The following is an 18,921-nucleotide window of genomic DNA, read 5'->3' on the forward strand; positions in this document are numbered from 1 at the left end:
AAACTGGTTTTTTAAAATAATCTAGACCCGAGAACCCAACTGTATATGACCGGTCCTATTATCTTTCTGGTTGAATCCATGTTTGGTTCTTTGATTTTTTCAGTCTGCTCCAGTTTTCACACACCTGACACCCCTAGTCCCTTCAGCCCCACCCCCCTAAACAAACTTTTCCTTTTTAACCTACGGAAGTTACACACTTGCACAGTAATATGGTGCAATCATGAGGTACATGCATGTGAGCTCAACATTTGTTGCTTTCAGGACTCATTGAAGAATATACTGATCATATTTGCAAAGCTGAACCCAGGGATAAAATATGTGCAAGGGATGAATGAAATATTGGCCCCTTTGTTCTATGTGTTCAAAAATGACCCCAACGAGGACTATGTGGTAAGGAAACAACATTAATTGTTAATATTTGTCAATGCGTATATGAAAGGTCAGCTGATTGATCATTAGACGATGACTATGGTTAAGTTGAATTGGATGACTTGTATTCATACTAATCCTATGTATGATTTGGACATGCACAGGTTAACGCAGAGGCAGACACTTTCTTCTGCTTTGTGGAATTGATAAGTGACTTTCGAGAAAACTTCTGTCAACAACTTGATAATAGTATAGTAGGTATTCGTTCAACAATTACAAGTCTGTCACAACTCTTAAAGCAGCATGATGAAGAGCTATGGCGACATCTTGAGGTCACAACAAAAGTAAGAATTTTTTTTTTCTTATCGTGAGTTGATGCTAGTGAAACACTTCAATAAGAATCCTTTTCAATGTAATTGGCAATTGCAATCTTGATGTCTAATATAATGTCAGTTGATGGATATCCATTCCTGACCAATATGCTTTGGTAATGTAGGTCAACCCTCAATTCTATGCATTTAGATGGATTACACTCCTATTGACTCAGGAGTTCAACTTTGCCGACAGTCTTCACGTTTGGGATTCACTGTTAAGCAACCCTGAGGGTCCTCAAGTAAGTCAATAAACTTCTTGCTGTTCACCAGCTTTGATTAGATATGGCAAAACAGGTGGGCTGGGTTCTCGGTTGGATCAAAACAATCTTATCATTCAAGTCCAGCGGCAAAAGTCACATAACACCTATGACTGGGTTGATTTGACCCACCAACAAATTTCTTTTATTTTCATGAAGTTTTAAGTGGTCAAAGTATTGAATTTAATAACAAATTTTTACAATTATAAGAATGGCGTGACTTTAATTAAAAATGATATTGGCTCTAAGCGTTTGATTGCACTTTGACAACTTCCAACCTTTCTTATTTGTATAAATTGCATTGTACTCAGTATTGTAAATAAAGGCTTTAAAGGTCGTTATAAAGGCGTTGTAATGCTTAAAGGTGGTCTGCCGTTACGTTATATGTCTTGTAGGGTAGATTTAAAGGCTTCGGTCAATAAGGGTCAAATAACAAACTTAATGAGGCTGGGGCCATAGATAATAGATAGATACATATATTAGCCTAATGATTTTGTGTTTAATACGAATATCTTATGAAACAAAAAGATGACTTGGTTTAAATAAAATCACCAACATTTTTGGTTAGGTACATTATTGTTCTAAATTTAAATAAATAAAAAATTCACATAAAAATAATTATAGGTATTTTATGTTATACTTTTTAGTTTTTTATGGTTATTGAATTATTTTATAGAGATATTGTTAATATATATCTTTAAAAAAAAAGTTCATTTACCATTTATAGTCTCCGTTATAACACCGAGTACTTACTTGAGCCATTATCGACGAGTATATAAAACTTTTGACTTGTTTTACATTGTACTAACATTTCCAACTGATTATAGGAGGCATTGCTTCGGGTTTGTTGTGCAATGTTGATTCTTGTGAGAAGGCGTTTGCTGGCTGGTGATTTCACAGCCAATCTCAAATTACTCCAGAGTTACCCCCCCACAAATGTTAGTCATTTGCTCTATGTTGCCCACAAGCTGCATTCCCATTCAACCCAACTATCAGTGTAGTGCTTTCTTTCTTTTTCTTTTTTTTTTTGGCATTTTTAGGTGTTATATCGATCTCTAGAGCTTTCCTAACTCTCGTTATTTTTATTTTTTATTTTTGTAATTCACTGTGTAAAATATTAGGTTAAAGTGTGTGGTGTAGGGATAGTTTCGTTCGCTTATGAATCTATATGCAGCTTCAGCAAACATGTAAACTGTAATACAACTTAAAAGTGTTTTGCCATTACACCTTAGTTGCACACATATCTCATAGTTAAGTAGGGCTACATCTACATGTAGATAACCACAAACCAATTATACCAAAGAATGATGATTGCCATAATAATTAGTCAGCTATTCTCTTTTGCCATTTGAGTTATCAGTCACTTCATGTTCACTATCAGATGGACATCTATGAGCATGATTTGATGCCGATGTTTGACAGAAGCATTCTGACCAAGAATTTGTATAAAAAGATTCAGGTGAGACTCGCTTGTGAGGCCCGCCAAAGCTCGTTTTCAGCATCACGTGTCTGACTGCATCTTCAAAACCAGCTACCTGTCCCTTTTCACGGTGAATAAAGATGGGGGCAAGACCTTTTCTGTCTGGTCGGATTGCAGTCCGGAAACCGTTGTAGAGGCGATGGCCAAGGAGGTTATTGGCAAAGTTGCTTGGGCCATCATATGTAGGCATAAAAATATCTGACAATAGACAAACCATGTAATCAACGGCAGAACCAAGTAAACCTTGTGTGTTATCTTTCAACTCCTCAGATGAATCCACAGTGCTGTGATTCTCAAGCAGTGGAAACATAGACCTAAACGGCTTCATGAACCGCTCACCACCAAATAATTCTCCGGCTGCAAGGTATATTCGAGTGGAATTGTCAAACCCCATTCCGCGTAAGATCAAACCAACCTGTAAAAGACGAACAAATACATATATCTCACAAGAATGGGTAAGGTGAAACTTTTGACACATGAACGGGTCGCTTCAGGTTATGTTTTTTCCCTAACGGGTAGAACATGTCAAAAGTCACGTAAAGTGTATCTTGAATAATTTAAAAGCATCCTGGATCAATAAAAATTTGTTATTTGTACCCATGTGCTGCGGTGGTGAGATGGTGGGATGATAGGTCATAGAGTGTGATAGGTCATAGGAAGTGATAGGTCATAAGACGAGCGTGATTGCCAAATGCTTTAGCCGTACGGGCTCCGCACTAGGATTTAAATTTTTTATAATTTATCTATTTACGGTTTTTGGGATAAAAGATTTTGAATAAATTAGAGAAATAAAATGATTTATGTAGGAGAGAAAAAAATGAGTAGTTGAGATTTTAGGAGAAAAATGAAAATTAGTGGCTGAAAAGTTGAAAAAATTTGACGGAAACAAATGCTTTATAATAGTATAGATATTTAACACTAATTAGTAATGGAAAAAAAAATAAAGTGGACAAAAGTGTATCAGGCCGGATCATAACTAATCATTTAACCCAAAACCGTGGTGACCTTTTACACAATTTGCCAGACCCAATCTGACCTGTACAGAATCCCGTACCCGTTGACCATTATACTTGGTTTCCTCCAGTAATTAACTGTTACCAAGCATCAACTTTTATGCAATGGGAAAACAAGAAGTTGGAGGTACCTCTTCTGGAGTTAATGGACATTTTCCGATGGCTCTCCTTTCACTATAGATAAGTTTCTTCTCAGCAAAGTTTTCCTTACGATACTTTTTCAATATCTTTTGTTCCTTGGCGGAAAATATATCGAAGCACCTGAAAATAGACAAAAAAAATTCAGACAGGCTCCTTGTCATTAATTTGAAGCAAATAGAGACATTAATTTGAAGCAAATGGAGAGGAAGGTATACATTAGGGTAACTTACCCTGCAAAAGACAGCATATCCATTTCAAACCGAAGATGTATTGACATGAAATGACCTTGGGAGCGAAGTGTATTCACTATCTGGTGACTTAATTCCATGATGTGTGGCTTAAATATGAGAGCATGATAATTGACCCTGCATCTTAACCGTTGGTATTCAGGGTTGTCGACCTCTTCTGCTAGTCTGTGGGAAAAGGGAGTGAGATATACAGCACCATGTTCCTTCATTTTCTCTAATGCAACAGTAGTATACCACATGATAGGAGCATCTCTAGGCGGCCGTAGCTACAAAAGGGACATAAATAGGAAATTCAAAGGTAAGTTATTATCACAAGAACAAAAGGTGCATGCTCGCCAATTAGAGGTTCCATAATGGACTAGTCAAGCATGTCTGGCTAGGATGGTCTGGTTCACAGGTATGGGTCAGGTCGAATTGAACCGGAAGTCTGAAACCCTGTACTAAACTTGCAAATATATATAATTATATTTAATCTGATCTTCTGAATAGAATGATCATTAGGAGGTTTTACACATTACATATACACTTCTGGAGTCATCAACCCAATTACCCTTTTACACATTACATTTAAACAGTTTGAACCACTAATGATAAAACATAACCTGAATCGACCAAAGTCTATGAGTAGAAATTAACTCTTATAATGATTATACCACGAATATGGAAATTCATCTACTTGTAAAACGTACCTGAAAAGCTTTTATCTTCTTAGTTTTCCCGTTCTTTTCAATTTCAGGTATGCTTTCTACAATCCGTACATCATTTTGCAGTGACTTTATAAAATGACTAACATCATAAATACCCTGGAAACCGCTGTACATGAGTAACAAAGAGTGATGGAAATGTTTATGCGAATGGTATGTTGAAAACACGTTTTCTGAATGATAAATATACTAATTAGAATCCCAATTTTACATATATACATTTGGTCTAAAATGTGAAACACCTCATTCAACTTCATTTAGTGAAGAAAATAAATAGGTGCGCATTACAGGTAGAAATTAATATCAGAATTGAGGTAAATGAGATGTAAATAAAAATCTTGGGTTGGTCGAAACTCGATTCATTTTGATTTGTTATTCAAGTGGCTTTAACTTTCTCTATAAAATTATGGGAACGAGATCTTTCTACAATAAAAAGTTTTTAAATCTTGCCTATCTCTTGACAAAAGTGAAGTGTATATCCACTGGTGTAGCCAAAGATTACCTATCATCATGCCAGTAGGAATTTGCATCTAACTCAGGCAGCACAAGGGTGGCATTCATAATTCGTGCAGCAAGAACCGCGTTACAGATCTACACAAAGTTAAAATGTTAAATCTCAATTTCATAGAAGTGTAGGTATGAAGTACCAACCAGGCAATAGATAATTTCAATGTTTAGTTGACTAATTAACATACCAGCCAGCTATTCCTTTTGACGAAAGTTTTGTACATGAGATAAAGCTAGTGTGGAATGTTAGAATGATACACAAACACAAGCATGGTGGACCTACGCAACGCAACAGGATCGACCACTTCGTGACCGAAAAAGAATGATGGTAGGCATGACTTGTTTCACTTCACGACACGTTTTGTATATAGAATTTAGAATTTTATAGGCTGTGTGAAATAACGTAGAAGATCAAAAATATAGATAGTTCGGAAAATGCATAGTTGTGAACAAAAGTCTCGAGTATTTTGAATATGAGTGGTGATTAAAAGTTTTGGGGTGTTTGAAAGATGAGTGGTGATGGATTAAGGAATGAATATTATATGCCAAATTTTAGGAATAGTTACTCTAGAATCCCTATGCATCCCTACTTTATACTCATCTATGTCAATGTTGTTCCAAAAACATGCATGGAAATTCGACAAGTTTGAGCTCTTTAAAAATGAAGCGAAGCTTTTAATTTCTACGTAAGAAACTGATATGACTCGAGGAAGATGGGAGAAGTGATATAAGCTAAGATCCAAACAGCAAGGGCCATTGGGCAATTAACTGAGAAACAGATGGGTTGAAGAGTAATTTAGTTTATTCAATTTCCTTAATGTCGTCAGAATGTCTTTACCTTATTTAGTTATCTTGTTGGCCAAGTCAAGAGCAATATAAGTACTTAGGAGATATCGTGTTAGGGTTAGGGATTAATCTGTGAAGTCTTTGGTTTTGGCGTTCTTTTCTTGTACCTTGTCCTTATTATTCAGTAATAATTAATTGTGTCAACTGAGTTCGTATGGGCAGCTTCACAAAATTACTGTTCACCCGTTTTTACTGTTTACTCTGTATTTTTTTTAGGAAAAAAAAAACACTTTTGGAGGACTGGTTGCTAGCAGACATGACAATAAAAGTAGCAGAGTTAGACAAGAACTTCCAGGCATATAAGGCAGAAGCCAAGTTAAGAATGGAGGGCTTGGAGACAAAGTTTAGTTCTGACCTGATGAAACTAGGGACTGATATGGCAGATTTAAAGTGAGAAATTGAAGGAAAGTTTGAAGAATTGAAGCAATTGATTTTGACTACGGTTCAAAAACCCTCAACATCTACTCAACCTCCACCTGCAACTACCGAACAAGCTACAAAGGTACCTCCGTATGTACCACCATCTCGTTTGAATGCACGGGATGATGTTGTGGGGGTAGAGATGCCAATATTCAATGTTGATTCCAGCACCACTTTGGGGAAAAATAAAAAGGATGAGTTCTGGTTAGGGAAAAGTAACAAGAATGAGTTTAGTGAAGTGGAGGATTGGATCAAATATGAAGCAAGAAAAACTGGCGAATTTAATGGGGAACGACTTAAACCGTGTTTTGAATCTGGATTGGGATTTGGATCTGGTTCCCAACCAATGGCAACCGGAGCACCACAACCGTCATTCCAGGAGACGTATCAGAACTATGAACACCGGATCAGAAAGTTAAAGATACCCGAGTTTGATGGTACAGATGTTTATGGCTGGATTTATAAAGTGGAACGTTATTTTGAAATTATGGGGATTCCTTGTCAGGAACAGTTACGCGCCGCTGCAATTTGCATGGAAGGAGAGGCACTTTCGTGGTATCGTTGGAGCGAAGGCCAGACTCCTTTTAATTCATGGGATGGATTTAAAAGAAGGATGCTGATCCGATTCAAGCACACACGAGGCGGGAATTTGTACGAGCAATTCTTAGCTATCACTCAGTTAGGTACGGCACGAGAGTACGTAGCTTTGTTTGAGAAATTGGCCTGTCAATTAGCTGGAGTATCTAATTCAATGATGGAAGCTACTTTTAGAGAAAATTTCATTACATACCCCTGGGGTATGTCATATTATTAAGTTTCATCACTCTCGTTTTTTTGTATCATTACATATTCCTATGGTGATTTTTCGTATCATTACATATCCCTCACCCTAACGGACGTTTGTAAGTCTTAGTTAAGCCCCCCCCACATGCATACCATGTAAGGGTATTTTAGTCTTTTTAGCTATTTATTCTCTCACAAAGAAAACACTCGCAGATCTTCATATGTATATCAGTATATATCCCACCAAACTCACTACCTATATATATATACATACACATAAAGATATTAAAAAAAAAACAAAATTAACAAGACACATTACATTCATGTCTGAAGAAACCTACGATCATATCAATAAAATCACACCCCCATATTAAATGACTTATCTTCCAAATTAATCCTCCCATTTTTCCTAAGTCTCTGACAAAAACTCTTGGTTGCCAGAAAAACACAACCATCACAAATCTAGTCCCACCCACACCCTATTTCCTCACACTCTCTCCCCCTCTCTTTCAAGAAAATAAAATGAAAAGATGGACAGTGTGCAATAATCCGGTGAGTACATATACATTGTATATAGTAAAAAAAAAAAAAAAAACATATCTATCTTCATCCACCTCTTCTTGATTTTCAGCTAATTATTTCACAATTGTTTTTTGGTTTCGAATATATATAATCTGCTCTTCAGTTTTTTTTTTCTTTTAGGGCTGCCGATCATCTCATCGTAAAAGAGTTTTCTTTTTCTTAGTGTTTGGGTTGTGATTTTTAGAATTTTAATTATAAAGAGGGTTCCATTCATTGATTTGGTTGGTTTTCGTTGATGTAAAAAAGATGAATATTTTGTTGTAGATGATGATGATGATTATGGCAGTGGTGGTGGTGTTTCTTGGTGGGGTGGGCTGTCGTCGTTGATGATAACGATTGTGACAGTAGAGAGAGTGAAGAGTAGAGAGAAATATGTAAAAATATTAGGATTGTTTAGATCTAGTTTTTTTTATCTGATTTTATCTTGTTACGATGATTAGGTGTTAATGTGTGTATGTTTTAAATTCACCATAAACTTTTTTCTATTGTGTTTGTGTTTTTGTGGATTTGAGAAACTTTTTGGGAAGAATTGTTATACAGATTATGATGATGTTGGCTTTGGAAGAAAAGGATTTTGAGAAGCTAGGTTTTTGATCTGTTTATGTCAGATGTGTGGGTAAATAATTGTTACAGGGATATGTTGAACGAGAACGGACAGAAATATCCTCACGTGAGATGCACATGAGGGGGTTAACAGAAACTCACTAACGTCCGTCAGGGTGAGGGGTATGTAATGATATGAAAAATCACCATAAGGGTATGTAATGATTGAAAAAAACAAGAGGGATGAAACTTAATAATATGACATACCCCAGGGGTATGTAATGAAATTTTCTCCTACTTTTATAAAGGGTTTGAAAACGGATCTAAGAGCAGCAGTACGGGTAATGAAGCCAGTAAGCCTAGCACATGCGATAGAATTAGCCATTACAATTGAAGACAACGAACAACTTGAAGGGATTCCTCGAATAGGTGCAAGCAATACTCGTTCAAATTCAACAAGCTTTTCAGGATATAACCGTCACAATGGAACAACTTCTACCCGTTCCTCGTTTTCATCTGTCCGAGCACCAGCTTCGACAATTACGAGTAAGGGATTGCCAGTTAACCAATCTGGGCAATTTAAACGACTTACAGAAGCAGAGTTAGCCGACAAACAGTCGAAAGGATTGTGTTTTAAATGTGATGAGAAATTTACTCAGGGTCATCGTTGTCCTAATAAAACATTACAGGTGTTGTTAGTGGCCGTGGCCAATGATTAAGGGTCAGAAGAGGAAGCTGAGCTTCCTGAGGATAGTCATGTTCATTTGGATTCGGTGGAGGTATCTCTTAATTCTATTGTCGGTTTTACTTCTCCCCGTACAATGAAAGTTCATGGCAACATAGGGGGACGAGATGTGGTAGTGTTGATTGATAGTGGGGCAACCATAATTTCGTATCCATGGAAGTGGTTGATTGTTTAGGATTGAAGCTGATAGGGTCTACAACCTTTGTTGTTAAGTTGGGGAATGGAAAGTTTGACAGAAGTTATGGGGTGTGTAAACAGGTGGTTCTTGATTTTCCAGAATTGCAAGTTGTTGACGATTTCCTCCCTCTCGTGTTAGGGGGTACAGACATCATCCTAGAAATTAAATGGTTACAGACCTTAGGGGATACATCAGTTAATTGGAAAGAGCAGACTATGTGGTTTTGGCAAGGAAAGACACGGGTTACACTTAAGGGGGATCCAGGATTGTGTCGGACGTTGGTATCTTTCAAATATATGCTAAGGTCTTTACGTCATGAAAAGGAAGGATTTTTGGTTGAGATGAGAAACTTACAACATTTACAGCCAAGACCTCAGCAAAAGCTAGGAGCTATTCGGGAATTATTAAATGAGTTTGGAGATATTTTTACACTGCCTACGGGGCTACCGCCTCACCGTGGCCATGTGCACTCTATTAATCTCAAGGAGGGTACAGAACCTATAAGTGTCGGACCTTATTGGTACGCACAAGTTCAAAAAGATTAGTTAGTTGGAGAGATGTTGGCAGCAGGGGTAATACAATCTAGTTCTAGTCCTTTTTCTAGTCCGGTATTATTAGTGAAGAAGAAGGATGGGAGCTGGAGATTTTGTGTGGATTACCGAGCTTTGAATAAATCTACGGTATTGGATAAATTTCCAATACCAATCATCGATGAGCTATTAGACGAACTGCATGGGGCAACAGTCTTCTCAAAGCTTGACTTAAAATCCAGGTACCATCAAATTCGCATGAAGATGAGGATGTTCCCAAAACAGCTTTCCGAACTCATGAAGGGCACTATGAATTCTTGGTGATGCCTTTTGGGCTAACAAATGCCCCCTCGACTTTTCAATCATTGATGAACAAGATATTTCGACCATACTTAAGAAAATTTGTGTTGGTGTTTTTTGATGATATTTTAGTGTATAGCAGTACTGTGGATGAACATCGACAACACTTGATTACTGTGTTTAATTGCTTACGAGAACAACAATTATATTGTAATAAAAAGAAGTGTTTATTTGCCCAAGAGAAGATTGAATACTTGGGTCATATTGTTTCGAAGAAAGGTGTGGCTGCTGATTCATTTAAGATATCTGCCATGCTCGATTGGCCAGTTCCCAGAAACTTAAAGGAATTACGAGGGTTCCTTGGTCTTACAGGATATTATCAAAAATTCGTGAAGGGATATGGAAAGATTGTTTGGGTTTTGACAGATTTGCTTAAGAAAGACAACTTTCAGTGGTCTGAAGAGGCGACTATAGCTTTTAATGCGTTACAGGAAGCAATGACAAAAGTTCCTGTGTTGGCATTACCTGATTTTAAGAAAGAGTTTATTATCGAGACTGATGCTTCCAGTCAGGGTGTAGGGGCTGTATTAATGCAAGAAGGAAGACCAATAGCTTACTTTAGTCAAGTTCTTGGGACTCGAGCAAGGCTTAAATCAGTATATGAAAGGGAATTAATGGCTATTGTTTTAACAATACAAAAATGGCGGCCATATGTGTTGGGAAGACGTTTTGTAGTTAGAACTGATCAACGAAGTCTTAAGTATTTACTCGAGCAGCGGATGATTACATGTGAACATCAACGTTTGTTATCTAAACTCAGGTTATGACTTTGAAATCCAGTATAAACCAGGTAATGAAAATGGGGTCGCTGATGCTTTATCTAGGAGAAGGGAACCTGTTACTTGTCATGCATTAACCTTTACCATGAACAAGGAACAGAGGGATATACAGTGGAAAAAGGTTGATTATTGTATAAGGGAAGATTAGTTTTGCCTCGCACATCAAAGTGGATTTTGCCATTATTCCGTGAGTTTCATAGCAGTGTCATGGGAGGTCATGGAGGAGTACTTAAGACATACCAACGAATGGCAGCAGAGTTATATTGGACAGGAATGAAAAAAGATGTGGCTAAAAGCTATTGTTACAGACAGAGACAAAGTCTTCCTCAGTAATTTTTGGCGGGAATTATTCAAACATCAAGGTACCAATTGAAAGAGAAGCACTGCCTATCATCCCCAAACAGATGGTCAAACAGAAGTCGTTAATCGAAGTTTGGAGGCTTATCTAAGGTGTTTTGCATCTAAAAGCCCAAAGCAGTGGGCTAAGTGGTTAGCATGCGCAGAGTTCTGGTATAATACATCATATCATTCTTCGATAAAAAACTACACCATTTAAGGTTTTGTATGGTCGGGATCCACCTCGTTTGGTGTACTGTGAACAAGGGCCTTCTTCAACGTTCGAAGTCGATAAATACTTGCAGGAGAGAGATGGTATTATTCGTGAATTAAAACTACACTTGAAAAAGGCCCAGCACCTTATGAAAAAGAAAGCAAATGGTGCTCGACAAGATGTTGAGTTCAAGGTTGGAGATCGTGTCTATCTAAAGCTCAGACCATACAGGCAACAGACATTAGCAAGGAGACAAAATGAAAAGTTAGCACCCAAGTATTTCGGTCCATATGAAGTTCTGGAACGAATTGGTCCTGTGGAGTGGCGTACAAACTTAAGCTTCCTGATTCGTCAGCTATCCACCCAGTTTTCATGTTTCACAGTTAAAGATGGCAATCGGAGATCAAGTGGCTATACCAGTGCTTCCAGTGTTTTGACAAAGAACATGGAGGTTTTATTACGCCCAGAAGAATTGGTAGGAGTCCGTAATTTAGCTGGGAATCTAGAGGTACTTATTCGCTGGAAAAGTTTACCTGGCTATGAAGCTACATGGGAATCATATGACCATATTAAACAACAATTTCCAGATTTCCACCTTGAGTACAAGGTGAATCTTTGGGAAGGGGGTATTGATATGACTCAAGGAAAATGGGGGAAGTGGTATAAGCGAAGATCCAAACAACAAGGGCTGAAGGGCGATTGGCCAATTAACTGAGAAACAGATGGGTTGAAGAGTAATTTAGTTTATTTAATTACCTTAATGTCGTCAGAATGTCTTTACCTTATTTAGTTATCTTGTTAGCCAAGTCAAGAGCAATATAAGTACTTAGGAGATATCGTGTTAGGGTTAGGGATTAATCTGTGAAGTCTTTGGTTTTGGCGTTCATTTCTTGTACCTTGTTCTAATTATTCAGTAATAATTAATTGTGTCAACTGTGAGTTCGTATCAGAAACTTACCGCTGTCCGCTGCTGATTTAGACCCCCATTACAACGGACACGTAGATACCCATTGCTCTCACTTGGAGGAGCTACAAAATTAGTGCATGAGAATTGATGATCAATACAACTTTTTAATCTAAAAGAAACGTAGGAAAAGTTCAAAGAGTTCAAAAACACCAAATTACATACGTGGCCAGTCAGATCTTGGAATAGATGATGGCCTCCACCCATCAGAATCAGCAGCATCCCATAGTTTCTGTACATCAATCTGCTAAAAAGTGGGATCAAAGTCGATAAGCTATTAGCATACCCATAATAAAACTTCACATCCAGAACAACACAGTCTTGATATCTGCTTTGCGTATGTTATATAAATAGAGATTTAAAAACTAATTAACTTCTGGTAAATACCTTGCAACTATACTTAAAGTAATCTACTATTGGCATCGTGATTTTGCAAAACGGAGCACACATATGGTTATCATAAGCATGTGACAGATAAAATCTCACCTAGGTTCTAGTGACCCTCTATCTAATCAAATAAACATCCTTCTGTCATCTTTACATCTTTTAGATTTCATCTGTGCTTTATTGCTTTTACATTTTTCCTCATGTTCATTGATTGTTATATTTGTAAACAAGTATGGTTTGACACAGGTTCACATATTGGCACACCATAAATCGCATCATGTCCTATCTTAAACGGTGTAAACAAGTTTGAATCTTGCAGTTCTACTTCACTTATATCAATCCTAATTAGATCAAGTAAATACTGCATTAATCAGTTGAAAAGAATAATCTATATCCAATCTATTCTCCACTGGTCTTCCGTGATCACCAATCTTATTATGCCCGTTCACAACTGACACAAATTATCACCCCATAGCCAAAATCATTTGAAGATACACACTTAACATCGTTATTCAATTCTAGCAAACAAAATATTAGCTGTTAGTTTGAAGCATGACAGTATTTGATGGGTAAGTAAGTTTATGTTGGCTTTTAAAACACAACTTTATTGTATATTCATTAGACAAAGATTGCTGGATATATGTATGATAAATTAACTTTTGAATCATTAGCGATAAACTTTATATTCTGCTGCATAGTGTGTGTGCCCTATTTCTTTTATTCATAACGTGTGTATCTTACTAAACATGATGGAAGATTTTTGTAACAGAGTAAAGACTGTAATAACCAAATATCTCTAAATCGTAGTATAGATTTCAAAAAAACAAAACTCGATTCTATATGCCTCTGTTACACTAATCTCATTCTGGGATTATATAAAGGGTGATAATCTAAATTCAGGCCCAAACCAAGAATCTGGTTGCTAAAGAGTATTTTGTGTTTCTGTCCCGTGCATCAAGTTTTTTTTATATAAAAAACACCCAATTATGATAGAAGTTATTGGAATCAAACTGTGCATAAGCGAACAAACGTAGGAATTTCAGGACATTAAACCACGTTTAAAATTACCCATTAATGGTTACTAGAAGGTCCAGGTGGTTACAAGTTAAAGGGCCACAATCAAGCTTATCAGAAGAAATCAATTATAGATACTAATACAATTAGATCCACTCTTCATAGACAAATACGGGATACCCGATGATAAGTATGGTCACGAACTCACAATGAGCTTGTGCTGGTCAGCTTGGCCCCTAAATAGCTTACGTCGATCAGTCACTGAGCAGGTAAGTTACTACAGACCTACTCCCTGATTTGTGTCACACTGAGTCGGTGAAAATGCAAATTTCATTGATAAGTTTTGGGGCATTGCCCAAATTAGTCGCTTGGTCACGGGATGTTGATGAATTAATGGGTCTCTACGTTCGAAACTTAAAAACATAAAGAATTGCCAAACAAAAAAAAATGTGCACCTTGGATGAAGAGTTAGTGGCAGAAGCAGAAGCAGCAGCAGCATTGAAGAAGTAAAAGAAGTAAAGTGTTGGGAAGGCAATTAGTAAAACAGCAGCAACTCCAAGTTTAACAGACACTCCTTTTTTTACTGGTTTCAACTGCTGTTTATTATGCAATTTCTTAAACGACGTCGTTCCTTCTCCACCAGGCCTGTTACAAAATAGTCAGTCGGATATATTGAGATTCAGGAGAAGAAGGAATAGATCAAATTGCATAATTGGATTAGAATTAAATTTACCTCTTCATTTATATGCAATTTAGATTTAGATAGATTCCCCCGATCGACTTCTTCAGCTTTCAGTCCACTAGAGATTTTGATAGACAGATCACAGATCTACTCAACTTCTACACAGTGTTTGTATTTTTTTCCATTAATCAACCTAATAATCCCTTCTAATCAAATGAGATCAAGCCACATGGAATGATGTCAAAGTTTCTAATTTATTAATCATTCCTTATATTTGTAATTATATATTATATATTTGTGTTTGGGTTAATAGTTAGTGGCAAGAGGAACTTCTTTTATTTCTTATGCCAAAGTACTTTTTTGTCCATGTAGTTTTTCGAATAAGCATTTTTCATGCTCGTCGTTAACTTTCGGCTAAATTCATCCCTGTGATTTTCTTTTCGTCCTTGCCTCCGTTAACCCCCCACGTGCAAATCACGTGAGGGGTACTTATGTCTTTTTCCACCCTTCTGTGTCTCGTGCAAGTTATGTGGATGTCGTATAAAATAGCAGCCACCCTCATTTTCCCCCTTTTCTATCTAAATCATCCCTGTGCTTTCACCCAATTTCCAGAAAAACAAAACCATTAAAATTACTTCACCAAATTAATCCAATCAAGTATGCAAAATGAAAAAAAAGGATCAATGGTTAAAGAGAGGCAAAAAGCCCAAAGATATCTCCTTTATTTTCGGTTAGTATTTTTTGATTTTTTTAGGGTTTTATTTGATTTTATAATTTATTTGTATTTTTTAATTAATGATATTTTTTTTTGTTTGCAGATGATTATGAAGGTATGATGACCCTAAACGTTCATCATAATGGTAAGTTCATTTCAAACCCTAAAAAACAATACGTAGATGAAAAGGTTGATTATTTTGATTTCATTGACTTGGAAGTCTTTGGCATGAGTGACATGACTGAAATTATGAGGGAGTTAGGCTATGAAAATGGATTATTTTTTTTTATCATTTTAGGGTACCTAAAACTGCTTTAGATGATGGGCTTAGGCCATTACTTGCTGACATGCATGTTGCCAATATGAAAAAATATGTTCCTAAGTATAAACAAATTGATGTTTATGTTGAACATAGTTCTGGGATACCTCTTGACCACTTTGATGATGCCTTAGGTAGTGAAACAATTAGGCAGAAACCAATTAGGGAGAATGTGGTTAATTTAGAAGATAGAGAACCAGTTAGAGACAATGTGGTTGTGAGTGAAGAAGAAGATGGTGAAGAAGAGAGTGAAAGTAGATCAGAGTGGGATGACAGTGAGGATGGTGACTTTGAACCAGATAAAGAGAATGATATAGGGGATGATGAGGACAGTGAACATGTTAATGAACCAGTTTGGGAGAATGTGAGAGATGAGGGCAGTTTACAACTTGAGAAGGAACCACCAAAAGATGTGGAAGTAAATATGAAACATTTTGAGTTTAGGTTTGAACCAGAAGTTGGAGAAGGTGTACAAGGTAATGAAGATGTACAAGGTAATGAAGGTGTGCAAGGTGTACAAGGCCAGGAAGCTGTGCAAGGTCTTCAAGATCAAGAACTTACACCACATATAGAATTGAATGAAGAGGTTTTGGGGATTGACTTTGATGATTTTGATAGTGGCCCTGACGATGACACCCTAGAAGGATTGAGGAAGAAGAAATTAAAGTAGTTTAGGAGAAACAACCAAGTTAAGGCATTGTCTCAAAACCAGTCTAATAAGAGCAAATTCTTTGTGACTCAAGTGTTTGAGTCAAAGGATCCAGTGAAAGAAATGGTTAAAAACCATGCAATTGAGACTAGAAGGGACATCAGATTGGTAAAAGATGATAAGGAGAGGGTTAGGGCAAGATGATTTGAAACTGTGTCTGCATCTAACCCAAAATACACAAAGTCTAAAGTTGTGATGGAAAAGATGTCATTGTCTTCACCAGCAAAAGGAAAAAATAGTAATTCAGAGGGTGGAAGGAGTCTGCATGACAATGCAAAAGGTGTTAAGGGTATGCATGCAAGTGTGGAGGGTGAAAAGAGTAAAGATGCAAAAGGGAAGGGGGTTCTTGAGGAATGTGAAAAAGAATTTAGTCAAGAGGTCAAAACAGTGAAAAAAGCAGAGAAACCCACATGTCCTTGGACTTTGTTAGTTTCTAGGAGAAAGGATGAACAAAGATGGATGGTGAAGACATTAAATGAAGAACATAAATGTCTACCACTGAGGCAATTGAGGCAGTGTAATTCCACATTCATCATGAAGCAGATAATTGGCACAGTAGATGCAGATCCAAAAATCAAAGGAGCTGCAATTCAGGAAATCATCTCAAAAAGGTAATTTCTGTACTTTTTAATTAGTTAATTGTCAATTAATTTAGTTGTTAAATCTGTTTAATTGTCATATTTTTTAGTTGTTTATCTGTTTAATTGTCAATTATATTAGCTGTTAATCTATTTAATTGCTAAATTATCAAAGGTATCAATTGGGAATAAAGAGATTGACAGCTACTAGGGCAAAAAACAGAGCAAAGAAATTGCTTCAAGGGGATTACAACCAACAATACTCAAGGTTAAGAGATTATTGTTTAGAGTTGCAGCTTAGAAACCCAAACACAACTGTCAGGATTGAAGCTTAAGCAGAACCTAATCCAAATTCAGAAACAAGGCAGTTCAAAAGAATCTATGTCTGCTTGGGCCCATTGAAAGAAGGTTTCAAAGCTTGTAAAAGAGAGTTGTTAGGGTTTGATGGAGCCTTCATGAAAGGACCATATCCAGGACAAGTTCTTACTGCAGTTGGGGTAGATCCTAACAATGGAATCTATCCCCTAGCATATGCTGTAGTTGAGGCAGAAACATTTGACAGTTGGAGATGGTTTCTTGTTTGTTTGGGAGAAGACCTAGATTTATATCCAAACAGCAACTTTACTTTCATGTCAGATAGGCAAAAGGGGTTGGTCCCTAGAATTGCTAAAGTTTTCCCAATGGCTGAACATAGATTTTGCTTAAGACACATCTATGAGAATATAAGTAAGTTGTTTAGGGGAGAACTCATAAGGCAAATGCTATGGAAGTGTGCCACAAGAACCACTGAGCAAGAATTTGAAGCTGCAATGGAAGAGCTGAGGGTTGAAAATGATGGTGCCTACAACTATTTGAAGGCAATACCACCCAAAAACTGGAGCAGGGCTCATTTTTCTAGTAAGCATCTGTTTATCTTAATTTTGGTTTATTATAACTTAATTTTGATTTTAATATAACTAGAAATGTAATACAGGAAGGGCACATTGTGATATTTTGTTGAATAATCTTTGTGAGACTTTCAATAGTCAATTGGTTGAGGGTAGGGAGAAACCAATAATCAGTTGCCTAAAATATATTAGAGAGTATTTAATGATTAGGATTGTGACTGTGCAAAAGGTAATTGAGACATAGAAAGGTCCCTTGACACCAACAGCTGCACTTTTATTTGAATCTATCATGAATGATGCCAACCATTGTACTGCTATATGGAATGGATCACACAAATTCCAGGTTAGAGAATCATTTAGAGACCAATGTGTAGTTGATATTAATGAGAGGACATGTAGTTGTAGAAAATGGCAGTTGACTGGGATGCCATGTAAGCATGCAGTTTGTGGTTTATGGAATGCTAAAGATAATTCTGTGCAAGTGGGGATAGTTGAGGATTGGGTTGATCCATGCTATAGGTTAGATACATGGAAAGAGGTCTATGCATTTAAGGTGGAGCCTGTAACTGGATCTTCTTCATGGCCAAAGAGTACTTGTGCAACTAGGCTTCTTCCTCCTATTCATAAGACTCAAGTAGGCAGGCCAAAGAAACAGAGAAAGAAGAGTGCCATGGAAAAAGAAGAAGCAAAAATGGTTAAAAATGGTAAGCTTACAAGGGTTGGGAAGACTGTTACTTGTTCAAAGTGTAAGAACAAAGGACACAATCAAAGGCAATGCAAGGGTCAAAATAAAAGTCAGTCTCAAGGTCAACCTAGTCAATCCAAGGGAGGTTTGAAAAGAAAGAATGAAGCTGGTGGGTCAAGAAAAGCTGCTGCTGCAAGCCAATGTGGTCCAAGCCAAAGTCAAGGTGTAGGTGGTGCAAGTGAATCTGCTCTAAGTCAAGTTGGAGCAACTCAATCTGCAAGTCAACCAGCAAGAAACAACTGATAACCATTTGTTTTGTTTCAATTAACATGGTTGTATTATTATGCAGTTTCAGACATTATTTTAAGTTATGGTATTATGTTTAAGATATTGTGTTTAGTCTTTTGCTACACTATCTTATTTGTATGTTGGCAGTTTGTATTTTGGCACTATGGTATGCAATTTCTGCACTTATCTTATTTGTATTTTGGCACTATCATATTTTAAGTTATGGCAGTTTGTATGTTGACACTATCGTATTTGTAAATTTTCAATTTTGTTTGCTTATATTC

The 18,921-nt window shown here is 36.8% G+C and overlaps 4 protein-coding genes across 5 annotated transcripts in view; 3 read left to right on the plus strand and 1 right to left on the minus strand.

Moving 5' to 3' along the window:
• The window catches only part of LOC122602657 (TBC1 domain family member 13-like), a 16,099-nt gene extending 13,875 nt beyond the window's left edge, over window positions 1-2,224 (plus strand). Inside the window, exons 6-9 of the mRNA XM_043775253.1 lie at window positions 262-390; window positions 534-713; window positions 866-982; window positions 1,828-2,224. Coding sequence (XP_043631188.1) covers window positions 262-390; window positions 534-713; window positions 866-982; window positions 1,828-2,001 — 600 coding nt within the window. The 3' untranslated portion in view covers window positions 2,002-2,224. The remainder of the gene's footprint in view (window positions 1-261; window positions 391-533; window positions 714-865; window positions 983-1,827) is intronic.
• On the minus strand, window positions 2,196-14,714 carry LOC122602656 (O-fucosyltransferase 1-like). Of its 2 annotated transcripts, none has more exons than XM_043775252.1 (9): window positions 14,508-14,714; window positions 14,230-14,419; window positions 12,539-12,617; window positions 12,368-12,438; window positions 5,089-5,177; window positions 4,572-4,695; window positions 3,865-4,148; window positions 3,625-3,754; window positions 2,196-2,895 (listed from the first exon to the last, which is right to left on the minus strand). In XM_043775252.1, exons 1-9 carry the CDS (start codon window positions 14,513-14,515, stop codon window positions 2,332-2,334), a joined length of 1,539 nt encoding a protein of 512 aa, XP_043631187.1. In that variant the 5' UTR covers window positions 14,516-14,714; the 3' UTR covers window positions 2,196-2,331. The 2 variants fall into 2 exon arrangements, with proteins under 2 accessions (XP_043631187.1, XP_043631186.1); XM_043775251.1 differs by having other exon boundaries at window positions 12,539-12,620.
• Window positions 14,715-15,122: 408 nt separating this feature from the next.
• LOC122604312 lies at window positions 15,123-16,160 on the plus strand. Its single transcript, XM_043777201.1, has 3 exons — window positions 15,123-15,186; window positions 15,275-15,428; window positions 15,470-16,160. The coding sequence occupies exons 1-3, from the start codon at window positions 15,123-15,125 to the stop codon at window positions 16,158-16,160; spliced, it is 909 nt and encodes a 302-aa protein (XP_043633136.1).
• A 1,072-nt stretch (window positions 16,161-17,232) lies between these two features.
• LOC122604313 lies at window positions 17,233-18,652 on the plus strand. Its single transcript, XM_043777202.1, has 3 exons — window positions 17,233-17,634; window positions 17,738-17,893; window positions 18,008-18,652. Exons 1-3 carry the CDS (start codon window positions 17,233-17,235, stop codon window positions 18,650-18,652), a joined length of 1,203 nt encoding a protein of 400 aa, XP_043633137.1.
• The last annotated feature ends 269 nt before the right edge of the window (window positions 18,653-18,921 follow it).

This window comes from Erigeron canadensis, chromosome 6, assembly GCF_010389155.1.
Source record: "Erigeron canadensis isolate Cc75 chromosome 6, C_canadensis_v1, whole genome shotgun sequence".
In the NCBI taxonomy this organism is placed as follows: domain Eukaryota; kingdom Viridiplantae; phylum Streptophyta; class Magnoliopsida; order Asterales; family Asteraceae; genus Erigeron; species Erigeron canadensis.

Excerpts from the sequence above, each read along its gene's own strand:
- LOC122602656 (XM_043775251.1), bottom strand. Across the intron at positions 4,149-4,571 it reads AGAAGATAAAAGCTTTTCAG|CTACGGCCGCCTAGAGATGC; the intron begins GTACGTTTTACA and ends TCCCTTTTGTAG. Across the intron at positions 3,755-3,864 it reads GATATGCTGTCTTTTGCAGG|GTGCTTCGATATATTTTCCG; the intron begins GTAAGTTACCCT and ends GTCTATTTTCAG.
- LOC122604312 (XM_043777201.1), top strand. The coding sequence starts at position 15,123 with ATGAAAAAAAAGGATCAATGGTTAAAGAGAGGCAAAAAGCCCAAAGAT. Across the intron at positions 15,187-15,274 it reads AGATATCTCCTTTATTTTCG|ATGATTATGAAGGTATGATG; the intron begins GTTAGTATTTTT and ends TTTTGTTTGCAG. Across the intron at positions 15,429-15,469 it reads ATGACTGAAATTATGAGGGA|GGTACCTAAAACTGCTTTAG; the intron begins GTTAGGCTATGA and ends TTATCATTTTAG.
- LOC122604313 (XM_043777202.1), top strand. The coding sequence starts at position 17,233 with ATGAAAGGACCATATCCAGGACAAGTTCTTACTGCAGTTGGGGTAGAT. Across the intron at positions 17,635-17,737 it reads GTGCCTACAACTATTTGAAG|AAATGTAATACAGGAAGGGC; the intron begins GCAATACCACCC and ends TAATATAACTAG. Across the intron at positions 17,894-18,007 it reads GGATTGTGACTGTGCAAAAG|GTTAGAGAATCATTTAGAGA; the intron begins GTAATTGAGACA and ends CACAAATTCCAG.